We start from the raw sequence: 27,378 nt of genomic DNA, 5'->3' as shown, positions 1-27,378 counted from the left end.
ACTTATGTCAAAATAATGAGTTATGTCAAAATAACGATATTATGTTGAAATAACGACTTATTACGTCAAAATAATGACTAATATCTCGAAATAACAAGATATTATGTCGTAATAATGACTTAATATCTTGAAATAAGACTTACGTCGTAATAACGACTTGTGTCAAAATAATGACTTAATATCTCAAAATAAGGACTTATGTCGTAATAAGGACTTATGTTGAAATAACGACTTATGTCGAAATAACGAGATAAGTTTTCTTTTTTTTCTCCCCACTATAAGTGTTCTTTTTTTTTTCACCATGTGGTTCAGGGCTTCCGTAATTTTTCTTCGGGTTTTTTTTCTAAACTTTGGATGCAATGGCGGATCCACTACTTTTCTTCTTCTGTCTTTCCAAATTAATGTCCTGTAAATGACATGACTCATTGCTGCCCTCTGATATCTTGTAGAGTATAGAAAAGAAATTGTACTGTGCATGTGTTGAACTTGTCCATCCAAGATCATCCACGGTTGAATATACTTTGAAAGCTATGTTGACACGACTGTGTGCAAAATGGAACAGAATGTAGAAAATTAAGTATACCCAGGCCTCGAATGCCTTGACACATACAGTAGCAGAGAATGGATGGTAAATGCTGCTTTGGCGTCTGTGTTGAAGTGTCAATCACTGAGCAGTCTGCTCTCTTTGTTCTATGAAACCGACACAGCCAAACTCTCGCCTACACCTGTCTCTCGAGCCTCTCGATATGTCAAGTCAAACAATTTCTTTTATTTTAAATAGAGAACTGCAGCTAAAAGCCTGACAAGTCAGCAGACTGTTCACATCAGCCATCAGCTCACATTCGCCAACTCCACAAAACCTTTCATCTCAGTGGGCCTTTATCAATCTCACCAACTGTCCGAACTTACACTGCCACCACAAAAGTTTGAGCAAAGTTTGAACAGTGCAATGTTTCTAAGTAAAAGATGTGCCATGACTTTGTGAAACAAGATCTTGAAAAAGAATTTCTACAGAGAAATTAAATGATAGGGTACTCTTTAAAACAAAGGTTGCAAGTGTATGTTGTAGGTGGTTGCCAGGGTTGTGATCAATTCAGAATAGTGATGGGTCGATCACGAACGATTAGTTCATTTTAAATGAATCTTTAATATGACTCTGGAACAACGTGTGATCTCAGAGTGATTCGTTCATTTTCTGTTGACCACGCATACGCAACATCCCATAGGTTCTCTATCCGAAACAGAAATTTTAGTTCACCTCTCGAGTTGTTTGTTCCGTATTGGACACAGAAATTAGATAATTCCCAACCTTCCTTAAAAACAAGCACGTTTCATGCCTACCTTCAAGTCTCTATGTACTACTTGAATGGGTACTTCTTTAGTATGAGTCAATGGGATTAGTTAGAAATATAATATCACACTTTTTCTCAACAAGCTGCATGTTCTACGATATCGCATTTGGGACAAGTTAAGCACCAAATTTTAATACTTAGCAAACACTAAGGAATGGATCGTCCTGGAGAGAGAAACTGAGAATAAAAATCTTTTATGGAAATAGTGTTATGTTTAAGCCTCCAGTGAAAACTGGAGGTGGCAGTTTCCTCAGTATTGTGTGAACTGCGAACCTCTTGAGGTATTCTTCCACACACAAACACACACACACACGCAAGTTTCTCTGTGCTCTAATCAGTGCAGGAAGAAGAAAAGGCCCCTGGAGGCGGTATATTTGGGAAGTTTCAATTCACCATTAGAAAAGAAAAGGAAAAACACTTGTTTATGAACTCAGTCGAAGCAGTGAAATACTGCAGAAGGGTTACAGCAAAATGGATAAATATTCTTTACAGGCTGACAAAAAACATTATTCCTGCTTCAGGCTAACTCATAGTGAAGGTGAAGTGATTTAAACTCAGAATCTAAATTTACAACTTCTCTTTTGAAAAGTAAAAGTAATACTTCTGCCTTTAATTATAAGCATTTTTTTAAAAAACATGGATGTGGAAGGCCACAAGGAAGACCACAAAAGTCAGTGTTGCTAATTTGGGGATTTTGTCACCAAATGTATCTACTTTCTCATTGTTGCTGTGACTTTTATTAAGGTCTTGTGACAAGGAGCTATTTTGGCTATATTTAAAGGGGTGGTTGATTATGATTTAACTTTTTTTAACTTTAGTTAGTGTGTAATGTTGCTGTTAGAGCAAAAACAACATATGCAAAGTTAGGATGCTCAAAGTTAAATGAAAAGGGAGATATTTTCTTTTAAAGAAATTGCTTTTTAAGGACTACAACAAATGGCTGATAAGGACTACAACGAGCTTCTTCCCCGGTTAGTGACATCATAACCCTAAAATGTACATAAACCCTGCCACCGAGAACACACAACAAAGGGGTGAGGCCATGTTATTGCAATACAGTACATAACACAAATGCAATAGCATGTCATAAAGGCAAGATGACAACATAAGTTATAACCGTAATTAAACTAAACTACTGTTCTATCTTCATGCAGCATATATTCTCTGGCTCTGTTACAACAGCTCCCACACGAGCGATTTATAGATTATCATGACAGAATATGCTAATCAATGACTTTAAGATAGTTAACTCCACATCAGCTACATAAATTCATCAACTAACCATTCAGAAACATCCTGTTGCATTCTACATGTTGTCACCTCTTCTTGAGTCTCTCCATCATTATCTGACTCCGGTGTAAACATAAAAGGCTGAAAAGTTTCTGACATTTTCAGTGAGCTGCTAGCACGAGCTCTTCGCCCTCTTCTTGGGAGCAGCAGCTCATTTGCATTTAAAGTGACACAAAAACGGAGCGTGACAAATTTAACATGCTATAAAAAATTATCGGTGGGGTATTCTGAGCTAAAACGTTACATACACACTCTGGGGACATCAGATACTTATTTTACATCTTGTAAAAGTGGCATTATATGACCTCTTTAAATAAAATTAGCAATTTTTTGGAGATTTTTTGTTTGGAGCAATTTGTCCCGTATTTTACATATGACTATAAACACAGTTGAATAAATACATAAGGATGTTGCAGTGTGGAAAATACTAATAGCAAACACAAAGAAATCAATTTCACAAGAAGTAGTAGAGAAGCTCATTTGTGTGTGACTGCATTAACAGAATCTGAGATCATGCGCGCTATAAACTTGTGCATTTTTTTTAAAAACATGTCGAGCTTAAAGGGATAGTTCACCCTAAAATGAAAACGAAGACATCGTTTACTCACCCTGCTGTGGTTCTAACGAGAATTTAAAAAAAAAGAAAAAAGTCCCACTCGCACTCGACAATCCAACAATCACACAATGTCACATAAAGTGGAGCAGAAATTTCCAATCCTTTCTGTTGTTTCTGGAGACCAATTCTTGTAGTCTTATCTATAATCTCTTACTTTCAATAAGACAATATTCCCGCTTAGCCTCAAAGCATAAGGCCAGGACTGGTTTGTACTGGTCAGACCAATATATCAACTGATTAATCAGCCATTATATGGCAATTAAACTACAAAATAATTCTCTTAATAATTCTCAGCATATATATATATTGATATTTTTTGCAGTTCAGTCTTGTCAATTGCATAACTTCCTGTTTAATAAAACATTTGAGCATCATTTGATTAGTGTATGGCTCATTAGCTATCATTAAAGTGTATTAGTGATATTATCAAACAGTTTGTATGACAATTGAGGACCGAATGAAGAGGACATTTTTAGGGAACATCAAAAAAGTCCAGTCCCCTCAAAAGTCGCCTGCATCTTCACTTGATTTAAAAACAAAGAGCATCACGACATGCTCCAAAACTTTAAGCACAGAGCAAAGAGAATAGGAATATCTGAAACCTGGGCACAATTTTACTGAAAACCATAATCAGTCAAACATTCCTGTCAGTTCCTCAGCGCACTTAGATTTCCATCGCTCTTGAGGGCAAATTCTATTATGCGATGGATATTAAGTCAATATGATCAGACAATGAAAAATGTCACAAATACATAAGAGTGCTGTGGCACCCTCTGTAACCCCAGCAAAGTACTGTTTTTATCCAAGAAAGACAGAGAAATATGAAATCACCCTTGATAGCAGTGCGGCAGCGGCTTCGTGACAGAACATGCTGTCTGTGCCTGGACCGGCCCAGAAGTCTGTAGTAGTACCACTTCCTCCCCAGAACTCTCCTCACTGCCCCTGACATGCTCTCTGTGTCTCACGGCCTTCAGAATGATTGACTTCAGAAACTGCTGGAAGTCTTCACTTCAAAAGCTCCTGTTGAACTGAATCACTGCCTGTAGAGATTGCATGTTCTACAGATTGCTGCAACTGATTCTGCAAGTCAGGACTGCTCTTGAAATGACATGGTGGAGAGTTTCGGGAGAAAGGGGGAAAAAAGAAGGGGGGTAGGTAGAGAGCCAACTCCTCCCCACAAATAACCTCTGTGATATAGGAATGAAAACTACAGAGAGGTGTAAATTACAGTGCAAACATGTCTTAAGCTGCTCAGAAAAACTATATCAAATACATATACTAAATTACAGGGATAGTTGACACAAAAGTGAAAATTCTGTGTCTCCTCACCCTCACACTCTTCCAAACCTGTATGTTGTAGTTTTCTGTGAAACTTCAATAGAGAAATTTTAGATTTTAATCTTGGAGTTCTTTCCAACAATAGTGCATATGTTGACACATCTGTCAAGATCCATAAAATAACATAAAACACCTTACAATAAGGTTTCATTTGTTTATATTAGTTAACATGAACTAACAATGAAAAATGTTTCTGTTAATATTATTTAATGGACTTGAGCTAACAACATAAACTGATAATGAATAGTTTTTATTAATTAACCTTAACAAAAATTAATAAATACTAATAGTTAATGCTGGCTAATGCATTAACTAACATTAACTTATGAGATCTTATTGTAAAGTGTTGCTAATAACACTTTAAAATTAGATGATACAAGCTTTTTTCTTACCTTGGACTTGTGCATGCTTTAAAACTACGCATTAAAGTTATCTGTGTATTAAAGAAACTTATATAACTTACATTTTGGTTTTTCTCACACAAAACTATTATATGGCACTTTTATGGTAAATTTATGGTGGTTTTATGTCATTTTTAGAGCTTGACAGATATGCACACTAAGTGGTCCACATTTTTTCCCATTATTGTTGTAAATAAATTCAAAAGAAACTGGTATTCATTACAGCTTTTACTTTGCTACAAGGAATTCTGCATACAGGCTGACACCACTGAAGACCAAACAGGAAGTTTGTCCCTTCACACCCTCAGTTAAAAATCCAATACATTAATACTGTATGTTTGCAGTGCTCTGACAAGGCATTTGACCCCATGACCTCTACGACAACACCAGCCGGTGATATAATAAGATTTACGAGCCTCACAAGAACATCTCACCTTCCTGATGAAATCCTAGATTTTGAGAACCAAATGTCAACAACCTCTTAAATAGACATGGAAACTATTTTTAAAAGTGATATACGTATATATATATATTTATAAAACGGTTAGTTTGTGTCCTTGATTCTGATTGGTCAATAGCTGTGTTTTATTCACAATAAAACACGGCTATGACCACTTCACCCAACGGTTCTGTGTATCACCCTTAGCAACCACTCTTAGCAACTGTTTGTTCTCAATTGATATTGTTCATTGAAGCTTACTGTATTATGTAGAAGAGTATTGTGAGAAAGAGATCGAGTGAGTGAGTTTATTATATTATACATTCAGATTTAGCGTTTTTCTTCAGGTCAGTCCTATGTTCATAATAAAAAATCTGTTTAAATGTCCAATGTATTATCTTGTCCTTTTAACAGTTAAGGGGTTTTCCCGTGACTGACAGTCGCTCAAAGCATTTGTCAGTTGCGTCTTGTTCCGTGTTCACCACAATTCAGTCTTTTCAATGTAAAAGTCTTTGCTACTGACTGACACACTCATAAAGACAGTCTTTGCCGACATCTAATGGCATAATAATGTAACTTCTGTTGCTGTTCACGGTCAGGGACTATTTTTTTTGGCGGAAGGAAGGCTTTTAGAAAGAGTTTACCTCATGAAAGTTACATTGTTATATATTTTTGGCTTTAATATTTGCATTGTGTGGTAACCGTTTTATAAAAGCAATAAGGTACTCGAGTGAAATGTTGTGAAATATTATTACGGTTTCAAATAACCGATTTCTATTTGAATATATTCTAAAATGTAATTTATTCCTATGATGCTGAATTTTCAGCATCATTACTCCAGTCTTCAGTCTCCCATGATCCTTCAGAAATCATTCTAATATGATGATTTGGTGCTCAATAAACTTTTCTTATTATTATCAATGTTGCAAATGTTGTTTTGCTGCTTAATGTTTTTGCGGAAACAGCATTTTTTCAGGATTCTTTGATGAATAGAAAGTAATGTCATTATTTACTCACTTATGTTGTTCTAAACCTGTATGACTTTCTTTAATACAAAAAATGTCACACTGCTTTCTTCTATAAAACAAAAGCATATACAGTAGTGATCATGAGCTGTCAAGCTCTACAAAAGAAACTACAAACGACTCACTCACTATGTTCTAAGTCGTTTGGTAGCTTTGTGTAAGGAAAGACAGAAATTTCAGTCCTTATGCAATAACAATTGCATAATGTACCTCTCAAATTTCACAGAGGCAGAGAGATTGATATCAATGGCATCAACCAGCATTATGGCCAAATATGTGGAGAGCGAATGGGTGCAAAGCTATCATATGGCCTCACAAGAATCATGGACCACATTTATTATAGTTTTACAATGTTTTTTTGTCCTTTCTGACAGCCTAGAAAAAGAGTATTTTGAACACAGTCCAAACATCATACAGGTTTGAAACAACATGAGGGTGAGTAAATAATGACAGAATTTTCATTTTTGGGTGAACTAACCCTTTAAAACTTTACTCAACTTTTCCTTACTCTAACAACAAAATAACAAGCCAAAAAGTTGCAGATCAGCAATACCATCGTCGGTGCTTCTCCAAACTTTAAACATCAAGAGGAGACATACTTAGAACTAAAAAGTTAAAAGATTAGAGGGAATAATTGAATAGCAGAAGTGCTAAAGACAGTAAAAGTCTTGATACGAAGCGTCTCTCGGCGAGTGGGAGCTAATTGATGGGGGGTTGATATGCTGGCAGCTCGGTGACAGAATATTTCTCCAGTGAGGGGGAAGAGAGCAGGTCTGTTGCATGCTGGGTCTTTGTAGGACGGTGAGTGAGTAATGGAAGGAGCCGGGGGAGGCGGCAGGAGCCACTTTCATTCTCTCCTGACGCTCAGACACTCGACCTCGGTGTGAACTTTCTCATCGAGAGAGGACGAGAGGATGAGATGGAGAGGCTGGCGTAAATCTGTCTGCTCGGCTTCTGAGAAGAGCTCTGCGCTACAATAAATGTGGGTAATAAGAGGTTGGATATTATTACCCATAGTGCAGTTGCTACATGCCACCTGAGCCTCGGAGTCAAGCTAAAGGAGAGTATAGAGGAGGGCCATTAAGTTGAGCTGTCTCTGAGTGATGGACGCCTCTGTGTACTGATGCTGCCTGCTTTGCATGAAGACATCAAATGAAACGTTCATCTCTCCAGAGAATCCGTCAAAAACAAACCGTCACAAAGTCTTCAACTACTTATGACATTCATTAGCCAAGCCACTGTCAATATAAAGTCATTATAAAATTGTCTTATGGTTCCAATTTGTCACTTTTAGATTAATAGAGGAATGAGATACAGGACTCAATGTTCCCCCATAAATAACCAGTCCTCTTACAGCATGAGACAATTAAGAGATCTCACACGTAATGACGTAATCCAGCCAAGATTCATTATGAGGAATTAATGTTGGACAGGGTGTGATTTTAACCATTAGCATTGGAGTGGATTGTGAATGTTAGCTATTATATTTTGATTAATAGTTTGCCCTGCTCACACAACCTTGTACTGGAAAACAATTATTTCTTGAGTTTTTAATTAGTCTTTTTTAATTGTTTTTCAGGAAAAAAAAAAAAACAATTAAAATCCTTAAAAAAAATTTACTTGTGAAGCAACACTGCACAAGATAATATTTAATAATAACAATATTTTAAGTATATTTTGTTTTAGTGCACTGGCAGATTTTTTCCACTTGTTTTAACTTGTTTATACACAGAACAAGTAAAAATCTGTCAGTGCATAAGACAAAATAGAAGAGAAAATTAATTCTCTGAAAACAAGTTTTAATATATTGTGTTCATTGTGAAATAGATCTTGTTTTAAAGAGATAGTTCACTCTAAAATGAAAATGAAGTCATTATTTACTCACCCTGGTGTTGATCTAATGCAGTACGCCGTTCTTTCTTTTTTGGACCACAAAAGGAGAATTTTTTAAAAATGTCCCGGTCACACTTATCCATATAATGCCAGTGAATAGTGACCAGCATCAAGCTTTTTAAAAAAAGATGCAAAAGTATACTATATTTTTTGAGTGACCTAATCATTTAAAGGGATGGTTCACACAAAAATTAAAATTCTGTCATCATTTAGTCACCCTCAACTTGTTCCAAACCTGTATGAGTTTCTTTCTTTTGTTGAACACAAAAGAGGACATTTTGAAGAATGTTGGTAACCAGACAGTTGATGGTAGCCATTGACTTCCATAGTATTTTTTTCCTACTACGGAAGTCAATGGCCTGGTTCTTGCTGACTGACATGATGACTGAATTTTCATTTTTGGGTAAAATATCCTTTTTAAGTATTTTTAGGTATTTTAACTGGAAAATTAGACCAAAAAAACATGCTAAAAATGTGATTTTTGGCAGTGTGGTTATGTCAACATGAAGAAGTCAAGAAAGCTATTACAGTCAGGGTTCCCACACCTTTTCATCAAGGAATTTCCATGTCTTTTCCAGTTATTTGTGATTTGTGAAATTGTTTTGAACTGAGCATAACTAAAACCTCATACTGCATGACTCTTAAAATATTTTTTCTTTAGAATAGCATGCTCTGATGAATTATGCACAGTGTCATGAAACATTACTTAAGAAAGCAAACAGAGTACATTTGGATTTCAAGATGGCTTAAAGCAGAAGGAAGTGTGAGTAAAGTGTCCAGTTTTATGTAAATTACCTTGACCAAATTAATCATACAATTAATCAGTTACTTCTTTCCATGTTTCCTGCTTTCACCACACTCTGAAATCTTTACCTCTTCTCTGCTAGCCCTTTAATAGTGCTAACCTCAGGAGGTCTACACATCAGCCCTGCATGCCAAACAGCCTTTTAGCCTCAGAGCGCAGGAAGTACACTGCTGTAAATATCAGACTGACTTCAGGGAGCCGACTGACCAGTGTGCAGCAGGTAAATGCAATCAAGACATGACTTCAGCTCTCTGCCCTCGGGCCTTCTTCATAGATTGCACATTTGAATGGGAAAATGTTTACATGCAGTGCCCCCCTCTGGAACAAAGTGGTAAAAAAAAAAAAAGCTGGATGCAGTACTATTAGATAACTTCCACAGTCATCAATAACAGACAGTAAAAATAATACAGATAGATGGATATTAAACTTGACAGAGAGACAGAACAATAGACAGGCAGACAGACAGAATGAACAAACAAACAAATGACAGACTGACAGACAAATAGACCAAAAACTGATAGACAGAAAAAAGTAACACAGATAGATGGATATTAAACTTTAAGGTAATTGACAGACAGACATAACAATAGACAGACAGACAGACATAACGAAACAGACAGACATAACGATAGACAGACAGACAGAGACAGACATAACGATAGACAGACATAACGATAGACAGACAGACAGACATAACAAGACAGACAGACAGACATAATGACAGACAGACAGACAAACATAACGTTAGACAGACATAACAATAGACAGACAGACATAACGATAGACACAGACAGACAGACAGACAAATAGACAGACAGACATACATAACGATAGACAGACAGACAGACAGACATAACGACAGACGAATAGACAGACAGATAGACAGACAGACAGACAGATAGATAGACATAACGACAGACAGACAGACAGAGATAGAATCCGACAGCAGAAAGCATTAGTATGAATCAATATGTGTGTGATCTGCAAGTGCAAACAGAAAAGTACAAGTGGAAAAATAAAATGTCCAAACAAACATTGTCTGCTGGAGTGATGGAACAAACTGAGATGAACCACAGCTCCCACACTGAGACCACAAAATAAGGACAATCGGAAGGACCTCAAGCTGTGGACAGGAACTCATGACAGCCACAGCTCAACACCAAAAAATGCCTACATCTGAGACAAAACATGTAATGACTTGCTTTTCCTCTAAAAACACTTTTCTTTTCAGATGGTATGTAATAGACACACAATGCTCTTGGACACTTTAGATGTAATATCAGAGCTAGAGTTAAGCCTTTGTGAGTGTACAGAGTTCACTGAATGGCACATTAGATGCTTGGGTAGTAGTACAGAAAGATCCTAGATTTTTGCTGCTGTCTGGAGTTTTGTATTCCAAGTTTTTGCTAGAATGGACTCCAAGAGGCAACTGCCAAAATCATCAACCAATGAACACCCATAATGACATTCTTTCTGTGATGATGTGACAATGTGAATTAATGAAGCAATGAAAACTAGGAAAACAAACACATTAAGCGAGATAAACTCTGCCAAAGAAACAGTGTTCTGGACACACCGGCCTAGACTGTTTATTGCCTTGAATGAGACTTAGAATGAGTCTAAATTATTGTGCAATTATTGCAATAATGCCAAGTTTGGTAAGAAACATTTTCAGTTACATCTAGTTATTTCCACTTGAGAGTCTGAAAATACTCCATTAGTATTGTTGTTTGGCTGTGTGAGAACTATTTATGTTATTTTTTGCAATAATTAAAAAACTCTCACACGAGCTGTACATGTTATTATGTAGCTCTGGAGAAAAGCTAGACTACACCACAGCCTGAGAAACATAAGAAAAATAGAAAAGCAAGGGGCCAATGGAAAAGCAGGCAACATGCAAACAGATTTTGGAACACCACATGAAAACGACTTTTTCTCAACTACAGTGCAGTAAAACGCATATTTAACATTTAATACAGAGGCTTTTTCTGGATGGATGGATAGATGGATGGAAAAATACAGAAACTTGACTTAAATGGTTTCTCACGACCATACAAACTTTTAAGCTATTGATATTAGTTTATATGACAGGAGAAATTGCAGAATAGAGATGAAAAGTCAGAGGCAATGCTTTCAGTCATGCTGTGATTGGTTCATTACGCTGTCAATGCACTATCATGATCAGTCTTCTAATTGGCCTGAATGGGTGAAACTGGTGGAAACAGACTGACTAATTATAGAGTAAACAAATCACCCACTCAAATGGGTGTTCATATGGAACTGGAATGCAAATTTACATTGGACAAAAAACCCAACAGCAGAGAGTAAACTTTGCCTCCTAATTCGAGAAGTCTGTTACACACCACTAATTTTGTACTTTACAACAAAAAATACTGAACAAAACCAAACACTGAAGTACATTACCAGCAAATGGCAAAGCATCCCACATTAGGAGCTTATTAATATAACACTCCAACTTACAAGAAAGTGTTGACAGAGCATCAGATACTGTGCATCCAACTTGCATCGTAATCTCTGAGACAGGACTTCAATCACTGCGTTACATGGGGCCTAGTAGTTTACTGATGCTCTTGGGTATTTGCCACTTGTAAGCTCTCTACCGCTCTTACAACATCTGGCCATCCCCTGGAAAGCAAGAGGCCCTCGGCCACAAGACACCATTAACATCAAGCTCCTTGAATCCCAGGCAGTCACGCGGCATTTCCTGCAGCAACAGTCAACAAGCTCATGAATCTCTTCCCAGACTAAAAACCAGCAGTTTGAATCATCACCAGCACCAGAAGAAAGAGCCTCAGGGATTCAACACGTTCCATCTCTGTTTATATGGACCAGAGTCACATATCTGTTGTTCATTTATCTCTAGGAACTACACAATCCTGGGAACACAATGCGCTTTTAGAAGAAGCCCTTGGGTGAGATTTAAAAATGGATAAACACATTCCATCAGTTGTATCATCAGTTGGCTGTTTATTAGTACTTATAAAACACATATTAATGATTTACTCTGCATGACCATATTCTAAATCCCTTAATCCTAACCAGTACCTATTAGTTCACTTCAGAATTCAAATTTCCTGATAATTTACTCACCCCCATGTCATCCAAGATGTTTGTGTCTTTCTTTCTTAAGTTGAAAAGAAATTAAGGTTTTTGAGGAAAACATTCCAGGAATTTTCTCCATATAGTGGACTTCAATGGGTACCAATGGATTGAAGGTCCAAATTGCGGTTTACATGCAGCTTCAGCGGGCTCTACATGATCCCAGCCGAGGAATAAGGGTCTTATCTAGTGAAACAATCGGTCATTTCTGGAAAAAAAAATAAAAATATACTTTTTAACCACAAATGCTCGTCTTGCACTAGCTCTGCGATGCGCCACGCATTATGTAATCATGTTGGAAAGGTCACACGTGATGTAGGCAGAAGTACCGAGCAAGTGTCTACAAAGTGAACATGCAAAGACCAAGTCAAACGCCCTTTACAAAAAAAGGTAAAACAATGATGTCGGACAATTTTGAAGTTGGAGGAGAAAACTTCCGCCTACGTCACGCATGGCCTTTCCAACGCAACGCGGAGCTAGTGCAAGACGAGCATTTGTGGTTGAAAAGTATATATATATATATTTTTTTTTTTCCAGAAATGACTGATCGTTTCGCTAGATAAGTCCCTTATTCCTCGGCTGGGATCATGTAGAGCCCTTTGAAGCTGCACTGAAACTGCAGTTTGTACCTTCAACCCATCGAAGTCCACTATATGGAGAAAAATCCTAGAATGTTTTCCTCAAAAACCTTAATTTCTTTTTGACTGAAGACAGAAAGACATAAACATCTTGGATGACATGGGGGTGAGTAAATTATCAGGAAATATGAATTCTGAAGTGAACTAATCCTTTAACAACTACCTTACTATTAATAATTAGGAGTTTATTAAGGCAAAAGTCATAGTTAATAGTTAGTTAATAGTGAGAATTAGACCCTAATCTAAAGCGTGACCAATATTTTTTTTGTTGTTGTTTGTTTTGTTTTCCACAGAGGAAAGAACATCACACGGTTTGAGTAAATGATGACAGAATTTTAATTTATGGGTGAAGTAACTCTTTAAGAAACATGGAAACAGCTGGTTAATCTCCACCCCTTCAAGTACATAAAAGCAGATAAAATGAATTTTGGCACTGGATTCAAAAATGCATTAAGACCCAAACTAATCTCATGTTCAATACAATCACAGCCACGATTGTTTTCCCCAAGCTGGAGGAATTGTTTCCTCCATTTTTGCAATTATCTCCATTACAGAGAAGAACAACAGAACTAGACTAATGGCTGCTGAAGAAAAGACCAGCAACATGCTGTTCTGATTTGTTTGCACTTGAAGTAATTTACTTTCGGTTCAGTTCCAGCAACGATCTCTTGAACTTGTGGGATCTCACATGTAGCACATTTCTGGTTTGACCCAATTTCAATCTAGTTTATTCTACATGTTCAGAAGACCTTAATCATACGCAAGACAGATGTTCTCAAAGGGTTTTATCCCCTGTGATAATCAAGATTTCGATGTTGCAACTACGCAATTTTGTGTTGACGGTCTGAAACACTTTTTGCTTCAAATATAAAAAGGTGTAAGAACGTCAACAGACCACCCACTTGTTTTTTGGCATATTACTTTTCTGACCTAGTAGAAAGCTATTAGAAAGATATTAGACCTCACTAAGAACAATTTCAAAAAATGACATTACATCAATTACTGAATGTCAGTTTTCCAGTGAACTAGAGTTGCAATGCAACCAAAACTGCCATTATAATGTTTGTATAGTACTGTAGACTCAAGATTCATTTATAATGTTATATTATAGACTCAAGATCATCCAACAACATTATACTTTAAAAGTGAAGCGTGTAATTTCTGCACTGGCATCACCAAATGAAGGTGTAAAAATAATGTGAGGTTACCCAAAAACTCCCTGAATGCTGCTGATCAACAGGAGTGTACAAAGGCAGTATAAAAAATAGTTTGACTGAAGACTCGTTTCTGCTTACCAAAGCGTAGACACAACTGTTAGTGCCGCACATGGACTCTCATATAACCCTGAGACCTAAATTTAATACTGTCTAGACCAGAGCAGAATAGACTCCTCAAGAATCTCTGCACTTTTTGGCATGCTGTCTACTGTCCTTCAGTCTAATCTAAAACCGGAGGGCCTATCATCATCATCATGCTAGCGGGCAGGCACACAATTTCAAATACATAGAAGCAGTGTTATTACATTAAGATCAGGTGTGATGTTACTTCAAACAGGAAATACATCAAAGAGGTGCATAAGTGGTCCACTTCTGTCTACAGGGGTCTTTTCCCTGGGGCAACCAGGGCAGGTTATGCTGAACATGAGCACTCTACATTATGATCTTTAAAATGGGCCATGAGAGGTATTTATAACCCCTGGAAAGTGGATGCGGCTGCATTTTCAGTTGAGTAAAAGCAATTCCACTGCAGCAGTCACAATAATGTCAAATATCTGTGCTCAGCTGCTGATATGCATCCTGCAGAACATCTCAGCTGCATTGCTCAGTTAATTAATTGGACTTTGGCATTTCTCTTTTGCTTTGGTATGTTAATGAACGTCTAGCACAATGGACTCCATGCCATCAAAGAGCCCTGGATAAAATATGCCAAACACCTGCTTGTTCCAACAACTCCACAGTCTCTGCCAGGGCCTGCATTAAACCCCCGCAATAAACAGAGCCAGTGCTTCTCTGCCATTGGCAGTAAGTCACAATTTAAGAACTGAGATACAAATTGTTAAATATAAATTGCATTCAGATTAATTACAGTAAATCTGTAAACCTTGAGATTAACATGAGAACTGACAAACATGATTTTATATAAAATGTAGGAATAAAATTTATATACAGTCAAACCAAAATGTATTCAGACACCTTGAAAATTTCATTCATTAATACAGTTTATTCACTATAGTTTAAAAAAATGGTAATAAAATATGACAAGATCTCACGAGTTAAACTGTGTCAGAAAAAATAATCTTAATTATGTCAGATAACACTTGGTCAAACATGGTCAGGTCAAAGTGTCTGAATAATTTTTGGTTCCAAATTTTTATTAATTTTACTGGTAGTCCACTGTATGAAGAATTTTTGGGTATAATGTGTCACAGTTTACTTTATTTTGCTATCCTCACTTACAGAAATGAACTATAGTGTCCTGTACCCACTAGTAAAAATATATCAAAAATATAAAAAATGTCTGAATAATTTTCGGTTTGACTGTATATTTGACATAACAGTATACATTATACATTATGAATTTATTCAAAATTCATAATAGATTTTATATAAATTACAAATTATATAATTTACATATAAATACATTTTAATAAATAATAAAATATAAATTAAATAAAAATAAAAATTAATAAATACATTTAATTTATATATTATGTATTTATATAATTTATATAAAGGTTAATTGGTGACTGAGCTAAAATACAATAAATAACATTTCTATTGATATATATATATATTATAATAAATAACCATTTGTTCATCAGCCGATCATAAAAAAGCAATTTATTTATTTATTTGTAAATAGAAGTTGGACTAGCTCCTATTTACTTTTTTAAGAGAAAGACCAACATTTGCTTAACAAGTTACATTTAAATAACATATTTCAACTAATAAAATCTGACCTCAATCTTATCCTAAATTGGGCTTCTTTAGTTCAAATTGGGCAGAAAACTGCATTTTGGTCCAGCTAATGCAAATTCAAGAGTACTGTAAATGCTGGTCATATTGGTCAGATGGTGTCTTGACCAGTCTTGGCTGGATTAAGCTACAATATGGACCAAATTTAACAGGATAGCCAAAACATTGGCTTGCGTGACTAACAGCCTTTGTCTAGTAAGACTGTCATATAAACCAGAGATAGAAGAGATTACAAAAGATGTTATGCAAAAATAATTCCTGTGACTGACACACAATTGATGGTACTCTGTACCAGAAAAAAAAAAAAAAAAAAAAAACTTCAGACAAAATAGCTATGACTGCAATTATTCTATTACACAAAAACAAGTCATCTTTTACCAGCACTTACGTTATAATACCGGTTTCTCTGTACCATCTGCATCTACACAAGTTCTGCAAGGTACAAAGAGCAAATCTCCCAGAATGCTTAGGACCAGGGCAAGCCTATATTTAACTTTGCACAAGAAAAGTCTTGTTTGTGATTTCGGAGCGCTGTCCTTTGCTCAGCTGTTGTCAGAGGTTGCCAGGAGACAGGATCAATAGAGGCACTATATCAGCCATCTCTGAAGCACCACAGCTTTTATAGTTCAAAGCCGGGCTTGGAATACCCTTACTTTAGAGTAAAACAACATCCGGACAAAAAAAGGGGAGGGTAACATGGGAGAGTATGGAGAGAGAGAGAGGGAGGCAAAGGGAATAACAGCAGAAAAATGGAAAACAGAATAGGAACAGGATCCATTTGTTCATCAGCCATCCTAAAACAGCAAGGCCTGCATCATAAAAAGTTAATTGCTGACAGAGCTAATATACACCCTCGGATTCAGAGGTCTGCCAGCCAGAGAATAATTCCCATGTTTCCATGCGAGTTTACAGGCTGTTTAAAGCTTTTTCTGCGGCGCATTTCAGAGATCAGGAATGTGACTCTGTAAGATGGATTAACACTACAGTATGTTACACATTCAAACTGATTGCTGGAAGTCATATTTCACACATCACTTTTATTAAGGTATTAATGTTTTTGTTTTTTTCTTCTGATAGCTATTTTTTCTTTTAGAAGGAAAAAGTAAATAAATGGCACACAAATTACTGCCTATCTTTTCTGAAAATGCAGGACAATGAGTTTGATCTGTCCCAACTAAGTGCACAAGATCATAGCGTGACCCATTTTATGATTCTCACTACTCCCCAACAACCTACGTGAGATTACATAATCATAGTGTGGGCTTAGTGCACCATTTAGAACGGGGCCTCGGATGTCCCACACTTCCTGTTTGAGCCTGAAGCGTACGGCATGCTGTTTAAAAGAAACCGGGCCTTACATCACATCTTTTTGGAGCCCAAAAACAGCTCCTTCTCACCTTGGTTGCCCACAGGGGACATCTTAGAAATAGGCCAGTTTCTGAAGCAGGTCACCCCATCCTGTGAAGAGAATGATCAGAAACAGAAAGCACGACTCAAGCTGAAGGACTCAAGGATGTGTCCGGCACTATCTTAGCTCCTTATTGAGAATTACAAACAAAACCTGCCTGTTACATCCATCTGTGTGCTGTTTCGGCCTCCACACGGTGGTGGAGATTACCACAAGAATTCTAACACGGCGCTCAGGCCTGCCACATTGTGCGGCAATTGTGACCCTCCCACTTTTGGAAAGAAAGGAGAATGAAAGGGGGGGGGGGACAAGAGGGACAGTGGTTACTTTTTTTCCATTTTCATGAGCAGTTAGGGGCCTAGTAACGGCATTCTCTCTCTCTTATTCTGCACCACCATCTTTTGAGGAAACGAGCCCCCTTTGGAAGTCTGAATTCCTCTGGAATGTCAGCCAATCAGAACGCAGGCTCAAGGGAGTGTGTTATTGTAAGGCCTGTCTGGGCTCTGATACTTTAATCTCCCAGTGAAAAACTTCTAATACACGATACACGCTACAGTATATGCAGTGCTTTTTAAATGGCTTTGGATGGCTTTATAATCAAGCAGTCAATAAGGAATACGTTTTTTGGTTTTACTGAATTTGACTGCTTGAAATTGGTTATTTAAAGCTACAGAATTGCAAAAATTATGACTTTTTAACAGGTTTTCTAGACTCTCTCCCCGTCATTGGGCAGCCAAACAGACTTCCCTCCTAACAGCCCAACAGTCCCATCCTAAACTCGCACTGTTGGTGAGCCACTGTTGCTGTGTCGGGATGCTCTAACAAGCAACGCTATGTTGAAAACATCAATAGGTGCGTTTACATGGAGCATTGTAATCGGTTTAAAAATCCAATCCAAATGAAAATGCTCCATATAAACACCTCAATCGGAATAAAAATGCCCAAACCGAATGAAATTGTAATCGGTTTGAGAGGGGTAAGATAAACCGAACAAAATAAAAATTCTGCCATGTAAACGCGTTAAAACGATTACGTAACTGCATCTACGTCATCAAGTCAAGAAGCCAGGGGTCGTCAGAATGCGCAATGGCGGCGGCAAAATCAAACTGGAGTAAAACTGAAACAACACATTAATTAAATACACTGAAGGAACTCAGTGTATCATTACTACGGTCCTTCATCCACACGCTTCTGCTTTTCAGAGGAGGGAGGGGTAGTATTGAGATGTTGCTTGATTAAGAGCATCACTTTACATAAAAATAGCACACATAAGAAATAATGGAACTCCATGTTGACAGGAATAAAATGTGGCAAACAGGACATAAGATAATGTGCACATGTCACAAAGTCATTCCGATTGAAAGCACCGGCACATGTAAACACCATATCAGATTAGATAACGTCTCATGTAAACCAAATCTTTCAATTGGAATGATTTTAATCGGAATGACAAAAAAGTGTACATGTAAATGTGGCTAATGTTGAGTAAGGAAATCAACCTATGAATGGCTTACCTACAGCAAATTAAGCTGGGAAAAAAATGAAAGCATTTTAAAATAATATTAGAAAATAGGGATGAAAAAGCCCACCTAGAGTTTGCCAGGGCCCATGCTGACAAAGATGAAGACTACTGGGACTCTATACTCTGGAGTGATGAGACCAAGATAAATGTTTTTGGAACTGATGGCTTCAAAACTGTATGGCGTCGCAAAGGTGAGGAATACAAAGAAAAATGCATGGTGCCTACAGTGAAACATGGTGGTGGCAGTGACCTGTGGCTGCATGAGTGCTGCTGGTGTCGGGGAGCTGCATTTCATTGATGGCATCATGAATTCACAGATGTACTGCTCTATACTGAAAGAGAAGATGCTGCCATCACTCCGTGCCCTTGGTCGTCGTGCACTTTTCCAACATGACAATGATCCTAAACACACATCTAAGACCACTGTCGGATTTCTGAAGAGGAACGGGGTGAAAGTGATTCAGTGGCTCCTGATCTGAACCCAATCGAACACCTATGGGGAATTCTGAAAGACATTTTTAGTTTGTTAAATTCAAATTCCATACACTGAGGTATATAGCCTAGTACTTCATTTGAATGTCTATTTAAATGTCTGAAACCTCAAATAAACATTATGTGGTTGAAATCACTAAGTAGTTGTGAAATATGAAAAGCACTGAGCACATCCGTCTCTGGCTCAGCGCCAGCCAAAGCGCGAAAGCACATTTGAATTTAGCAGTGACACACTGAACATTCTAATCACACCGGTGTGAACGTACACATCAAATGGTTAAAATCGATCGCATTTCGGGGGTGAAGGAGTGACAAATTGAAACTGAGGGGGCACAAATCAGATCTGAAAAAAATCTAACAGGCTCAAGTAAACATTTTAATTGTTTAAAAATAGGTAGGGCTAGTAAAAATAATATGGTGTCTGATCATTTGGCTATAATTTACTGGCTTAAATATATCGGCCTGTTTTACTTATCAGAATGGTTCCGATAACATTAAAAAGTCACACAACCTATACCAATGTGGTCGCTGATATACTGTATGCATCACTGCTAGACTTCATTATAAGTGTGCTGTAAATCTGTCGGTTTTTACAAACTGAGGGATTAGTAAACATTTACTATAGTAATCTGGATACCAGGCATATTGTCAATACACTCCACACACATTGCAATTTGTAAATAACCTGGAATGTGGAATTAATGTTTGGCATACAGAGCCATGTATCCAAAGAAAAATGTACAACCAGGCAATCAACATAGTGTTTGCTGAAGGCATGAAAAACGCCGGCTCTGGTGACATCTGTTTCAAATGACGAGTTAAAAAGAGAAACAAGCAAAAACACACATCAATCCACAAAGGGGGATGGGTAAAACAATGTTTCCACGGTGATAAAAGCTCTGGCCACCGGACATCCTAGCAACAGTTACAACGCTTCAGCAATCTGTGGTTCAGTGGAGATAAAAAGCTCAGCTCACAATGTGCATTTGCTTTACTTCATGCCACCTAAAACCCACTCTCAAGGGTTCGTATTGCACTACAGCAATAAAGGACATCAAATTAGCAGTGTCTGAAAGCTGTCTGGACGCCCAGACATATAATGTGCATAGGGCAGACTGGATCGGTCATATATACAGCACATTTACTGCACAAAGAATTGACGCTACTAACTTAAAGTCAACAAGAAACAACATCCATTTTGTCGTTGTTGCTAGTAGGGCCAGTTGTATAAACATAGATGTTTTTATAAGTATATATCGTCTGTGGAAGGCGTAAGACCATAAAATGTTCATCCAATCATCATATTCAGTCCGAATGAAATAATAAGACGGCCTACCTGCCTGTCAACGTATGTTTTTACATTCCCTCGCACACCCTGTTCGCGCAGACATCATACGTCATCAGAGCGTTTCATACTATGCAGAGTTTATGTAGACAGACGTCAGTCACAGAGCACCACAAACAAACAGCAGCCATCTTTTAAACTTCCTACCGAATCAAAATGACAACCTTATGCTGCGTTCACGCCATAACTACCGTAATTAAGAGATGGCAACCTGTGACAATCTAACTGGAGCTGTTCACATCCTCAGACTTATCCGTATCCATGTATCAACACTGAAATCTGCAGCATTCAGGTACAAGCTCTCTAAGTTGTTTACGTTCATTATTATTATAATGTTATGTGCTTTGAGACATGAGGTGGTTTAACGCCGTCTCTTGTGACGTTTTGCCGAGAGCAGCTGTGTGTTCCTTCATGTGTTTCAGAGGAGGCATGGCTTTGGACTGCGATTTGCAGGGAGGGTGGAATCGTATGCTTTCAAAGCTAGCAGGCTAACGTTAGCATTTCCCAAATCACTAACTGCACCTGTAAGACTGTGTCTTAAGAACTAGTCTGACCAACAAGCAGTTATTTAGGGCTAATCAGTATTATTTTTCAGATTCAAATTAAACCAGTCTATGTTTATTTTTTGTAACTGACTTAATCTTGAAGAAAAAAAAAATATGATGATTAACCTGTAAGACTAGCCTAAGCGGTTTATGCAAACAGCTACATTGCATTGAAGAAAAAAATTAGATGACTAACTTGTAAGACTAGTTTAAGCGGTTTATGCAAACGGCCACATTGCATGAGGGCTGGTTTCATAAACTGCTAAGACTAGTCTTATAAGTTAGTCATCACATTTTTTTCTTTAAGACTGTTCATAACTGATTGGTCTAATTTGATACTAAAAAGTAAGACTGACTGGCCCTTGACAAACCACTAGCTGGTCATACTAGTACTTAAGACACAGTCTTAACATAATGGCTGTTTATGGGGCTGGTGTTTGCTGTATATCTAGCTAAATTTAGCCACCTAGTTTGAAAATAAGCAATTTGCCTCAACAAATAAAAAGCTAAATAAAAATATACAGTAAAAACCTAACATGCCTAAATAATCAACTATGGAAATAAGGCCCCGCAACTGTACATATTTTTAAACAAATTTGTGAAACCTTGTAGGCGTTACATATCGCTTTGAAACACTGCTGGGAGCAATTAGTTAAAATACTACAACTGTTTTGTCACAATGAAAACAAAAGCTACTTTTTTAAAAGGCTAGCTTGACTGTAGTACAGTTACTTGAACATGATGAGTAGCTTGCAGCTTCACAAGCTACAGTTTCAAAGTAGCTTCCACAACAATGGTTGTGATCATAAAATGAGTTCAACAAAGAGACAAGTGACTTGACGTACAGTTCTAGTCTAAACATCCTACTAACATGATAGAGAGCTGGGATCTGGACAGCTGCTGTTAGCAACACAAAGGCACTTCTGTGAAGCATGTGAGGTCAGAAAATTCGGTCAGATATATGACAACCAGCTGGGCCAAATTCATATTCAAAGGAATTCTGACTTCAAATGCAATATGCCCACATGGATTTATGATATCTCACATGTCAAAGAGCCTTCACATCTATAATAAACAAAGAAAACACTTATCATCGATTATGAAACGGGGCTAAGTATGGATAGTGGAAGAGCTGTATTCAGTACATCTCTGAATCAATTAAAAAATGAAAAGACAAAAAAAAAAAAGTATCTCTGCAAATCTCTTAACAATGACCTTATCATCTAGGTCCAGGATTTGGAGCCTGTTTCGCCCACCTTCTCCTCATTCTGACGCATTTTTACAGCTGCCCTTTTCCAAAATGTCCTTTGCTGTAATGGCAGCCATTCAGGATTTGGTAAAGGTCAACTGTGTGTCACTTAAACTTTCATTGGGACCCAGAAGTAAACCACAGCTGTAACTGCCATAGACATAGAGGGACACATGGCTTAGTATAAAAACACTGAGAAACAATCATTAAAGTAATGAGGGACACTACAGTAAAGGGCATTACATTTTAACAGTTTGTCCTATTGAGTTAAAAACATGAATATGTCATGTAAAATTAGATATAAGTTCAGAAAAACACTTTTTGATGGCATAAGATATTTACAGAACCACATAAGATATTTACAGAACCACAAAACATCTCTGTTAAGTTCATATCTGAATGTCTAATCTCCTTTCAAAAGCAGATATTAAGCAATTACAGTGTATCTTGAAGTGATTTGCCCTACTATAAAACAGGCATCCACTGTACTCCTAAAATATAGCCTCAGTGCTATGAGAGCTTTATTGTTTAATCTCCTCTCCTGATAAATCTCAATAATAATTAATTCTTTTAATACTATGCAATTAGGGGAGTGTCGTTCCCTAGTCTATGGGCTGAATAAAAACTCCGGTTGACTACCCTCAATTACCAATTATGACTAAACTGGGAATTCACACTACTGATAAAAAGCCTGAACATCCAGCTTACCCAAGGCACAACTGTGAAATTTTAGGGATTTTTTTTTTTAAGCTAGCCTGGAGTAATGGTTCCAATTTACATTCATTATTTTTTTATATTATTTTTTTCCTACCATGGAAGTCAATGGGTACCATCAATTTTCTGGTTATCCGTATTCTTTAAAATATCTTCTTTTGTGTTCAACAGAAGAAAGAAACTCATACACATTTGTACGGAGCCCCGCACATGACATGCAAGAAAAAAAATTAAATCGTGCGCACAATTTACTATATCCTGTGCACGATTTACTAATTTGTTCCCTCGATTTACTAAAGCGTGCGCACGATTTACTATTTCGTTCCCTCGATTTACTAAAATGTGCGCACGATTTACTATTTCGTTCCCTCAATTTATAAATCATGCACATGATTTATAAATCGAGGGAACGAAATAGTAAATTGTGCGCATGTTTTAGTAAATCGTGCGCACGCTTTAGTAAATCGAGGGAACAAATTTTCTTGCATGTCATGTTCGGGGCTCCGTAGATTTGGAACCACTTGAGGGTGACAAAATTTTCATTTTTGGATGAACTATTCCCTTTAAGAACAATGTTTTAGTAGTGCCAGAGAGACAGAGTTTACACTTTTTAAGGGAATCATCCTACAAGTTGTTTACTTATAATCCCTGCAAATTAAGCTGAGAAAGGAGGAAAAATGCATGCTTTAGCTTTAACCAAAGGATAACAGGAGGTTACCATAAGATAAGCTGTCAGGCTTATGCCATAAATAATACAGCCTTGTATTGAAAGAGCTTGTTTGTCACAGCAGAAATGTTTGTTACTGAGTACATCACTCACATTGTTTGGAACACAGCCAGTCCTCATGCCAGCAAATTAAATGGATAAAAGTCCAAAACAGAATGTTGCCAAATGTACTTCACGAACAAAAGCAGCAGGACAATACGATGCTTTGCTATAACAATGGCCAGACAGTCATCAGCGGCACCGACCAAAGGAAACAGCAACAGGCCTAAATGCTGCATAAAACACAGGATGGGCCATCAGGAACAAGATGGAGGAAATTATGAATGTTTGTCGTAATATCTGACTAAAGGAGATTATGTCCATCTTGATATATCACAAGGATTATGTTCTTCACAAAGATTGTCACCATTCAGAGCCATGTCTGGGATGTTTAATCCTCGGCAAGAAGTCCAACAGATATTTGAGGGATTTTTTTTTACCAAATATTCCTAACCAAAGTGAAGCAGCACACAAAAACATACATCCCACCAAATGTTTTAGATGTTTCCTTTGCTTTTCATTGTACTGGAGGTTTTTTCGAAACTTTTCTGAAGAGAGCTAAAAGGAAGTCAATCAAAGTTCTGACGCTAGTTCAGAACATCTATTTGTATTATCTATTTGATCTCGGTGCAAAAGAGCTCATTTAATTAATTATTCATTGACTCAAAACATTTTAAACTTGTGCTGAAATGCAACTCACATGGGTTATGCTGATGAATATCTGAACAATTCTGTTTGATTCCAGATTCCTGGTAAAAAATTAAAAAAGCGATGAGCACGGCAGAGCACTTCTATGGAAGCTTGTTTCCACCACTGAATAAAAAATAAAAAAGGTAATTTCGACTTTTTATCTCACAATTCGGACTTTTTTCTCACCACTGCTAGTTTACATCTTGCAGTTCTCACTTTTTTTCTCAGAACTGCGTGCAATTGCGTGTTATAAAGTCAGAATTGCAAGATATAAATTTGCAATGCTGACTTTTTTTCTCAGAATTGCGAGTTTACATCTTGCAAAAAACTTTATAACATGCAATTGTGAGTTATGAATTCAGAATTATGAGATATAAACTCGCAATTCTGAGAAAAAAAAAGTCAGAATTTTGAGATAAAAATTATTATTTTTTTGTTTATCTTTTAAATTGTTTTATTCCGTGGCGGAAACAAGCTTCCATACACGTCCACGTCATTACCTACAAAAATTCCGGGATATAAACTCGCAGTTCAGACTTTTTTTCGCAATCGTGAGTTTACATCTTGCAATTCTGACTTTTTCCTCAGCATTGCGAGATGTAAACTCACAAATGCAAGAAATAAAGAATATAAATTCACACTTGTGAGAAAAGTCTGACTTGTGAGTTTATATCTCAAAATTCTGACTTTCTCACAATCGCAAATTTATATCTTGCAATTCTGCCTTTTTTTCTCGCAGTCGTGAACTTATATCTCACAATTCTGACTTTTTTCTCGCAATTCAGAGTTTATATCTTGTGATTCTGACTTCTTTTCTCAGATGTGTGATATATAAACTCGCAATTGCGTGTTGTAAAGTCCAGTTCTGAGGAAAAAAAAAGTATTTTGACTTTATAACTCACAATTGTGAGAAAAAAAGTCAGAATTTTGAGATAAAAAGCTGCAATTATCTTTTAAATTGTTTTATTCTGTGGTGAAAACAAGCTTCCATACATTTCCATGTCATTCATAACACTACAAAATACTTTTAAAATAGCCTATATGAACCATAAATTAAACTACAAAGATGTTGTACAGTAAGCTCAAAAGTAAAAGTTGATTGTTTTCTTTACCCACGTGGACTTCATGTATTCATCTAGTGGGATAGCTAACTATTTTACTCCCTTACCCCTTTGTATGCCTTTTAAAAGCCCCAAACAATAATAAAAAATTGTGGTGTGACAAGCTCTGAAAGTTTTATGACAGTTTGCTTAAGGGTCCATGAAACAGATCCCTCTAAAGTTCATCTCAGCCCACATGACTGTCACATCAGCATGAACACAAACAGCAATACAGTCCTGAGGGTTTATTCAGCCTCATTAGAAAGACATTAATCAAAGAAACTACAACCAGAACTATGAGTTCATTCCTGAGTACAATGGCGTAAATGTTTTCAAACATTCCAGAGTGGCACAGGTTCCATGGCAACATTTGAACTAATTCAACTCATTTTTATTTCAATTAAATATAAAGTAATGTAAAAAATAATAGTAGTATTCTGGTGCACACAGAGAGTTAATTTACAGTAAATTTATAGGGTGTAAGTGGTTTTCAGTGTTGTCGGACAGAAAAGTGAACCCTTGGCCTATTGTAGATCAAATTTCAGGTAAGGTTTAACGCATGTCAAGGGTTCAGACTACCTTGAGGTAACAGTAGCAACCTGAGCGAACACATCTGTTGATGTTACAGTGTTTTCATCTGTTCAGTCAACGCACACGTTCTAAACCCTTCCCTAACTAAAAAAAGACACATTTTAGGATGTAATTACACACATTATGTATACAGATCACAGTTGTTCTGTCATTACAACAAAATACAAAAACTGCAAAAAGCAGACAAGCCCTGGCAACCTGCTCTAATCCGTTTCACAGCCCCACATACACAAGTTCACATCACTGGCTCTCAACACTTCATGTGCTTTGTTAAAAGTGTATCCAAGTTCTCCTCTTACCATGGTGGCCGTCCAGCTCGAGTTTGTTGTCCAACTCCATAACTTCAAAGACAGGCAAAATCAGACATGCTCTCAGTGCCAGGGGAGGGTAAGACAGCAACGGTTCACGGGGAGGGTGCTCTCTCTGCCTCGTCACCCGTTTGCCAGAAGAGCGCTGCCTCCCGTGCAGCCTGCCTGCGCTCCGTTCTGGCTGGAGCGTTGCATCTGGCAGTCGGAGCAGATCTGAGCTGGGCTGAGCCACTTCTCTGGGCCCCACTCACTCCCACATGAGCGCCACAGCTCTTAAAGACACAGCAGGGATTTTTTTTTTTTTTCTTGATCACTTGCTTTTCCTCTCACTCTTTATGAGAGCATGCCTTTCTACCATCCTCTAGATCTTACAACTCATTCCTGTTATGCAGTACATTGTCATATTATCATTTTTAAAGATGGAAATGGCATTAGTTTCACAATAAAATAATGAAGTGAACATAGGAGAGTTAAAATATTTTCATTACTTTGGTTAGAGCTGATGTTCTCATTTTAATCATGTCTGCAGATGTTATTGGTAACTAAATTAACAAACTAAAACCATAAAAATAATTACTTAAAATAAACATTAATTATAATATTTTATTTCAGCTATTTCTCATTTCCATTTAGTTTAAGTTGAAGAAAAATAAACTAAAACTACAATATAAAACTTAATAAAAGCTATACAGGCACATTATAGACATATTACGACAAAAACAGAACAAAATTACTAAAACTTTCAAATTAAAGTGA

General features: G+C 37.0%; 1 protein-coding gene across 4 annotated transcripts in view; it reads right to left on the bottom strand.

Moving 5' to 3' along the window:
* Positions 1 to 26,865, bottom strand: part of dab2ipa (DAB2 interacting protein a) — a 113,399-nt gene extending 86,534 nt beyond the window's left edge. For 2 of the 4 annotated variants that reach the window (XM_051902977.1, XM_051902979.1), the window contains exon 1: positions 4,090 to 4,230. In XM_051902977.1, the coding sequence (XP_051758937.1) occupies positions 4,090 to 4,207 (118 nt within the window). In that variant the 5' untranslated portion in view covers positions 4,208 to 4,230. Of the gene's footprint in view, positions 1 to 4,089; positions 4,232 to 26,613 lie in introns of those variants that run through there. The other 2 variants (XM_051902980.1, XM_051902978.1) reach the window with 2 other exon arrangements.
* Positions 26,866 to 27,378: the final 513 nt, after the last annotated feature.

The sequence above is a fragment of the Ctenopharyngodon idella genome, chromosome 8 (genome assembly GCF_019924925.1).
Source record: "Ctenopharyngodon idella isolate HZGC_01 chromosome 8, HZGC01, whole genome shotgun sequence".
Lineage (NCBI taxonomy): Eukaryota > Metazoa > Chordata > Actinopteri > Cypriniformes > Xenocyprididae > Ctenopharyngodon > Ctenopharyngodon idella.
The sequence above is the reverse complement of the archived record's forward strand: the minus strand, read 5'-3'. Positions and strand labels throughout refer to the sequence as shown.